Source organism: Eptesicus fuscus, chromosome 1 (assembly GCF_027574615.1).
Source record: "Eptesicus fuscus isolate TK198812 chromosome 1, DD_ASM_mEF_20220401, whole genome shotgun sequence".
Taxonomy (NCBI): Eukaryota; Metazoa; Chordata; class Mammalia; order Chiroptera; family Vespertilionidae; genus Eptesicus; species Eptesicus fuscus.
The window spans coordinates 85,760,337-85,767,728 of NC_072473.1; the positions used below are offsets into that span (position 1 = coordinate 85,760,337).

The window sequence follows — 7,392 nt, forward strand, 5'->3', positions numbered from 1 at the left end:
TTCTTTGTCCATTTTTTAATTGGATTGTTTGCCTTCCTTTTGTTAAGTTGTATGAGTTCCTTATATATTTTGGATATTAACCCTTTATCAGATGTATCATTGGCAAATATGTTCTCCCATGCAGTGGACTTCCTTTTCATTTTGTTGATGGTTTCTTTTGCTACGCAGGAGCCTCTGAGCTGCAGTGACTTGGCAGCTGCGGTTCTCGGGTGACACAACCCAGAACCAGAGAGGAGGGAGCCCGATTCTGGGGTGCGTCACCCAAGAACCACCCTCTCGCAATCCAGGACCCCTTGGGAGATGTCGGAGAGCTGGTTTCAGCCTGATACCCACAGGCCAGGCTGAGGGAACCCACCTCTAGTGTTTTTAATATATTGCTAGATTGGATTGGCTAATATTTTGTTGGGGATTTTAGCATCTATGTTCATCAGTGATATTTGCTTGTAATTCTATTTCTTTGTAGTGTCTTCATCTGATTTTGGAATTAGGATAATGGCCTCATAAAAAGAAGTTGGAAATGTTCCTTCCTCTTGGATTATTTTTTAATAGTTTGAGGAGGAGAGGTGTTAATTCTTTGAATGTTTGATAAAACTCTCCTCTGAAGCCATCCAGACCAGGGCTTTTGTTTGCTGGGAGGTTTTTTTTATTACTGCTTCTGCTTCATCAATTGTTATTGCCCTATACAGGTTTTCTGATTCAGTTTTGTGAGATTGTATTTTCCTAGGAATTTTTTCATTTCATCCACATTGTCCAGCTTGTTGGCTTATAGTAGTTCATAGTGTTTTCTTACAATCCTTTGTATTTCTGTGGTGCCAGGTGTTATTTCTCTGCTTTCATTTCTGATTTTATTTATTTGGGTTCTCTCTCTTTGTTGCATGATAAGTCTGGCTAATGGCTCATCAAGCTTGTTTATCTTTTCAAAGAACCAGCCCTTGTTTCATTGATCTTTTGTATTGTTTTTGTTTTTTTGTTTTGTTTTTTTTTGTCTCTGTGTCATTTATTTCTGCTCTAATATTTATTATTTCCTTCCTTCTATTCAATCTGGGCTTTTCTTGTTTTCTTTCTAATTCTTGAAGTTGTAGGGTTAAATAGGTTATTATTAATCTTTCTTTCTTTTCTTTTCTTTTTAATTTAGGTAGTCCTGTAATGCTATGAACTTCACTCTCCAGGCTGATTTTGCTGTGTCCCAGATATTTGGGGTTATGTGTTCATTTTCATTTGTTTGCAGGAAATATTTTATTTCTTTCTACATCTCATTGATAGCCCATTCATTGTTTAACACCATGCTATTTAGCCTCCATGTGTTTGAATGTTTGTGAATGTTTTTACTGTAGTTGATTTTTAATTTCATTCCATTGTGATCTAAGAAGATGCTTGACATGATTTCAATCTTCTTTAACTTGTAGAGACTTGGTTTGTATCCTAACATGTGGTCTATCTTTGTGAATGATCCATGTGCACTTGAGAAGAATGTATATTCTGCAGCTTTGGGGTGAAATGTTCTATAAATATCAATTAAATCCATCTGATCCAGTATGACATTTAGAGTCACTGTTTCCTCGTTAATTTTTTGTCTGGAATATCTATCCAACAAAGTCAACAGGGAGTTAAAGTATCCTACTATGATTGTATTTATGTCTATCTCTCCCTTAAAGTCCTCTAGAAGTTTTTTTTTGTTGTTGTTTATTTAGGTGCTCCTATATTGGGTACATATATATTTATTAGGGTTATATCCTCTTGTTGGATCCATCCCTTTAATATTATGAAGTGACCTTTATTGTCTTTTGTGATGGCCTTCATTTTGAAATCTATTTTGTCAGATATGAATATTGCTACCTCAGCTCTTTTTCTGTTTCCATTTGATTGGAAAAATTTTTCTATCGTTGACTCTCATCCTATGTGAGTCTTTTTTTCTGATGTGGGTATCTTATAGACAATATACAATTGGGTCATGTTTTTGTATCCATTCATGTACCCTATGTCTTTTGATTAAAGCATTTTATCCATTTATATTTAACTAGAGGAGTGGTCCTTGGTGTGGCCTTCCAGAATTGGGCTGAAACCAGCAGTCCAATGCCTGCCACTCCTGCCTGCAGCTCCCACTCATCTCGGCCCCACTACACCTGCCACTGGCTCACGCCCAGTCAGTCTTGATTGTGAGAGACCCATCAGTCAGCTGAGCGGTACTCCCACTGTGGGAGCACACTGACCACAAGGGGGCAGTTCCTGTGTTGAGCATCTGCCCCCTGGTTGTCAGTGAGTGTCATAGCAACCAGTCAACCAGTTGTTTAGTCATTCGGCCACTTAGGCTTTTATATATATAGATATATAGAGATGTTATTATTGATAGGTACTTATTTATTGCCATTTTACTTCTTTATGCATATGTTTCTCTCTTTCACTGTTTCTTCTACACATTACTACAGTCCCTTTAACATTTCTTGCAGTGGTGGTTTAGTGGTGATAAACTCCTTTAGCTTTTTTTTTTTTTGTCTGAGAGGCTCTTTATTTCACCATCTATTTTGAATGATAGTCTTGCTGGATATAGTCATCTTGGTTTCAGATCCTTGCTTTTCATTACCTTGAAAATTTCATGCCATTCCCTCTGGCCTGTAGAGTTTCTGTTGAGGAATCAGCTGACAGTTTTATTGGAGCTTCTTTGTAGGTAACAAAGTGCTTTTCTCTTGCTGCTTTAAGATTCTCTCTTTGTCTTTAATTTTTGGCATTTTAATTATGCTATGTCTGGATGTGGGCCTGTTTGGGTTCTTCTTGCTTGGGATTCTCTGTGCCTCCTGAACTTGTGTGACTTTTCCCTTTACCCAGTTAGGGAAGTTTTCTGCCATTATTTCTTCAAATATGTTCTCTATCCCTTGCTCACTTTCTTCTCCTTCTGGCACTCCAATTATGCAAATATTGTTACATTTCATGTTGTCCCACCGCTCCCTTAAGCTGTCCCCCTGTTTTTTAATTTTTTTTTCTTTTCTCTGATTGAGTGACTGTTTCTATCCTGTCTTTTAATTCACTCATCTGATCATCAGCTTCCCATAATCTTCTGTGTATTCCTTCCACTGTGCACTTTATTAGCGCTATGTCATTCTTTATTTCTGACTGGTCTTTTTTCATAATTACTATATCTTTTCTCATGCTGTTGAGTATCCTTGCCATCATTATTCTGAACTCTATATCAGATAAATTTCTTATCTCCATTTCATTTTGCTCTTCTTCTGGAGCATTCTCTTGTTTTTTCATTTGGGGGTTGTTTTTTGTCTCCATGTTTTGGCTATCTGTTTGGGTTTGTGTCTATGTATTAGGTAGATCTGCTACGACTCCCAATCTCTAGTGCAGGACAGTGTCAGATGCTGTTTCTGACTGGCCCTGAGTACCCTGTCTGGGGCTATCAGCAATTCACAGCTTGTGGCTCCCTCTGCTGGGGCTGAGTGCCTTTTTTACTGGTGGGCTTGTACTTTCTAGAGATTCCCTTATATTTATGACTTTTGGACCAAATGTTCTAATGATATAAGATGGCAACATTCTTGCCTTTTTATAACTCAAGAAATATAACCAGTGTGCTTTGTTGTATTCTGTATTTCCAAAAGCCTATTGAAATTCATCCAACCATTTCAGCAAACTTAGTGAAAATTACCTTCTGTTACTTGCCACTCTTCCAATCCAGGCTTCAGATATTTCTGTACCAGGATCCTGCACTGTATTACCTCAAAATACATTCTGTTTGGGTATGTCCTAGTTTTTATAGCCTTTCTTACTTTCTTGAATGGCATGCATAGGTTCAGAATTGTAGGGATGTACCAAATACCCCAAGGAGTCTTGTCACATCTATTGCTGTTTCTTACACCATCACTTGGTCTCTCTCTTTTTTCTAGAAAAAGGCCAGTCATTTTAGAATTTCAGTGTCTGAGGAAAAACGCTTAACTATCACTTTCCAAACACTCTCTTATTCTGGTCTTCCCAGAGATTAAATAACAATCAACATCATGAGTGAGCTCTAAAAAAAATTGACTGCTTTTTCCCTTTTGATCATCCAGTAACTTGATACCTGAGGAAGGATATTAAGACAAACTGTAGGGACTTTCAGTTTCAGATTTGTCACAGTTGCCTGCATGTTCTCTAAAGCCAGCAATGATCTCTGAGAGTGCATTTCTATCTCTTCTCACTGTTCATGGTATTGATGTCCACCAGCCCAGGATTCTTAATAATAATCTGATATAATTCTGAAAATGCAATCTGAATTTTCCCAGCCTTCAAGTTTCTGTCGACATAAGGGAGAATAAATTAACATTAAGATTTTACTTTTCTTGAAAGTTACTCCTACTTATTGATGCAAGACATCTTCAATATTTTCCATAGTGTTTTCTGAAAATTTTCATCTTTCTTACTGATGCTTGTGCACATAATCACGTCCTGCTCCCACTTCCTTATTGATATTTTCTGCCTGTGAGCATATTTATTCATGGAGATGCTTATCTAGAGTAATAACTCTCAGTATTCTTAAAAACAAAAATGCTCAAAATTTCACACAGAAATTAGAGGACTGCATCTTTTCCAACTCTGTATTTCACTCTGTCTCTTAAACTTGAAACAATGTTGCTTATGCTCAGACTCTCAGTGAAACTCTTGCTAAAAAGAGTGTCCTTTCAGTTTCTGCTTATATAGTATTTCTGCATAGAGGTCACATCTAGTTTCTGTAGCACATTTGGGGGTCATACCGTCCTCTCCATCTCCAATAACTCCAGAGTTCCCAGGCCATATCTCCAAAGGACTTACACATAAATTTTCCTCTTTTTGACCTCTTTCCTCAGGAAAGGTGGGAATGGAAATGTATGTTGTCAGCTAGAACCTCATCTCAAAGTCAGGCCAACCAAACCTGGTATGCTATTGTTGCCCTTATAGGTGATATACTCATCATTTGTATTGCATTTGGAAGATGATATGCTAAAAAAGAATGATTGAATTTTTAAAGTCATTGAGTACAGATGTAAATGTATTCATTCATTTATTCAAGACATATTTATTGAGTACCTTTTATGAGCCAGGACAGTTTTAGGAACTGGAAATAAAACAAACAGACACAATCCAGTTTTACGAAATCAGTATTTATAATAGTTAATCTCAACAATGATAATTCCATGCCTTCTATAGGAATTTAGGGAGAAAGCATTCCTAACATAAAAAATAACTTTCATTTTCTCACACTGCTACTCTTTTGTGTGACTACCAATTTATGCTGTGATAGCTTTCAACAAATGTCAAATCTAAATTTTCTTCAGCAAAATGCAATTGAATACCAGTATATGCCATTGCACAGATCTGTTCAGTCCTTCAGTGTGCTATAACAATGTCCTACCTTTTTTTTGTTTTGTTTTGTTTTGTTTTGTTCCTTAGGTGTGTCAGTGCCTATTCCAGTGCTTGGACTGAGAGATGAAAGCAAGGTGTTCGCCCACAATACCACCTGTGTGCTGAATGACCCAAATTTCGTTCTTATTGGGTCCTTTGTAGCGTTCTTCATACCACTGACGATTATGGTGATCACCTACTTCCTGACGATTTACGTTCTTCGAAGACAAGCTCTGATGTTACTGCACGGCCACACCGAGGAACTGCCCAAAATAAGCCTGGATTTCCTGAAGTGCTGCAAGAAGAAAGCCACTGAGGAAGACAATGCTGCTAACCCTAACCAAGAGGTGAAACCTAGACGAAGAAAGAAGAAAGAAAAACGTCCCAGGGGCACCATGCAAGCTATTAACAATGAACGGAAAGCATCGAAAGTCCTTGGCATTGTTTTCTTTGTGTTTCTGGTCATGTGGTGCCCGTTTTTTATTACTAATATTCTGTCGGTTCTTTGTGAAAAGTCCTGTAATCAAAAGCTCATGGAAAAGCTTCTGAATGTGTTTGTTTGGATTGGCTATGTTTGTTCAGGAATTAATCCTCTGGTGTACACTCTTTTCAACAAAGTTTACCGAAGAGCTTTCTCCAACTATCTGCGCTGCAATTATAAGCCAGAAAAAAAGCCTCCTGTCAGGCAAATCCCGCGAGTTGCTGCTACTGCTTTGTCTGGGAGGGAGCTCAATGTTAACATTTACCGGCCTACCAATGAACGCGTGATAAAGAAAGCTGATGACAATGAACCAGGGATAGAGATGCAAGTTGAGAATTTGGAACTCCCAGAAAATCCCTCCAATGTGGTTAGTGAAAGGATCAGTAGTGTGTAAGAAAGCACAGCACAGTCTCTTCCTACAGTAATCTAGGACACTATTCTTCTATGATCTCCTGCTGTTGGTTCTAACTAATGTAAATACTGCTGTCTGGAAAAAGTGTTTTTATATATAGCTTTGCAACCCTCTATTTTGCAATTATGTGTACAATAGTGAGATTTAGGGTTCTATATTTACTGTTTATAATAGATGGAGAATAACTTATTTTGATTCTTGGATGCATTAAATGTTGATTGTTTTCTTTCCCTTCCTTCCTCCTTACCTCCTTCTCTCTCTCTCTCTCTCTCTCTCTCTCTCTCTCTCTCTCTCTCTCTCTCTCTCTCTCCATCTCTCTCTCTGTCTTTCTCTTTCTTTCTTGCCTTTTTTGTGAATAAGGAAATGTTCATCTCAGGTGGCATTTGCAGGAGACCAGAATGATGCATATGACAGTGGTTGTATTTCAGCCACACCAAAATTAAAAATTCGGTGGAATCTTTTTCCGGGTTAACAGTAAATATATACTTTAAATTCTTGCTGTGCTGTGCTCATCCATCCACACACATAAACACAGTAAGATAGGTTCTGCCTTTCTATACTCTGTCATATCATTAGTGAGGCAAAGGTAGAACATAGCCTTTTTGTCACATATGGGGCAAAATTTGACATTGTCAGTGTTGTGTTGATATTGTACTGCAATGTCTGTCCCCAAACATAGTGGTATTTTAACATAGCAGCTGGTTACCCGGGACTACAGAAGTGGAAGGATAATACGAGATACATCCACTAATAGCTTTTCACTTCTTAAGGACAGTGTTCAAATTACGATTAAAATGACAAACAAATTGAAATTAATGTTTTCATTCTGGTCCTTAGTAAATACCTAATTACATAATTAAACTGGGAAATGAGATCCCAGGTTTATTTCCCAATCCAGAATTCAACATCAATTGGATTTTGATCTCAGGATCCTGAAAATTCGTGTGCTACACACAAAGTGAAGTTAGCATTTTGAGCCTTATTAAAATATTTTTTAAATTATGGTACCTCTGTCTATAGGGCCCAATTTTGTAGTCCATTTTTGAGTAAAACTTGCGTTGGAAGCATAGATGATCAAAACCTTGGAAGCTTTACTTGATTAAGGACTACAGAATGAGGCCCTTAGAATGTGAAAAAAGTAATTAAA

The 7,392-nt window shown here is 37.5% G+C and overlaps 1 protein-coding gene across 1 annotated transcript in view; it reads left to right on the plus strand.

Annotated features, from left to right (window-relative positions):
- Positions 1-6,227, plus strand: part of HTR2C (5-hydroxytryptamine receptor 2C) — a 200,546-nt gene extending 194,319 nt beyond the window's left edge. The window contains exon 4 of the mRNA XM_008156101.3: positions 5,401-6,227. Within this exon, the coding sequence (XP_008154323.1) occupies positions 5,401-6,227 (827 nt within the window). The remainder of the gene's footprint in view (positions 1-5,400) is intronic.
- Positions 6,228-7,392: the final 1,165 nt, after the last annotated feature.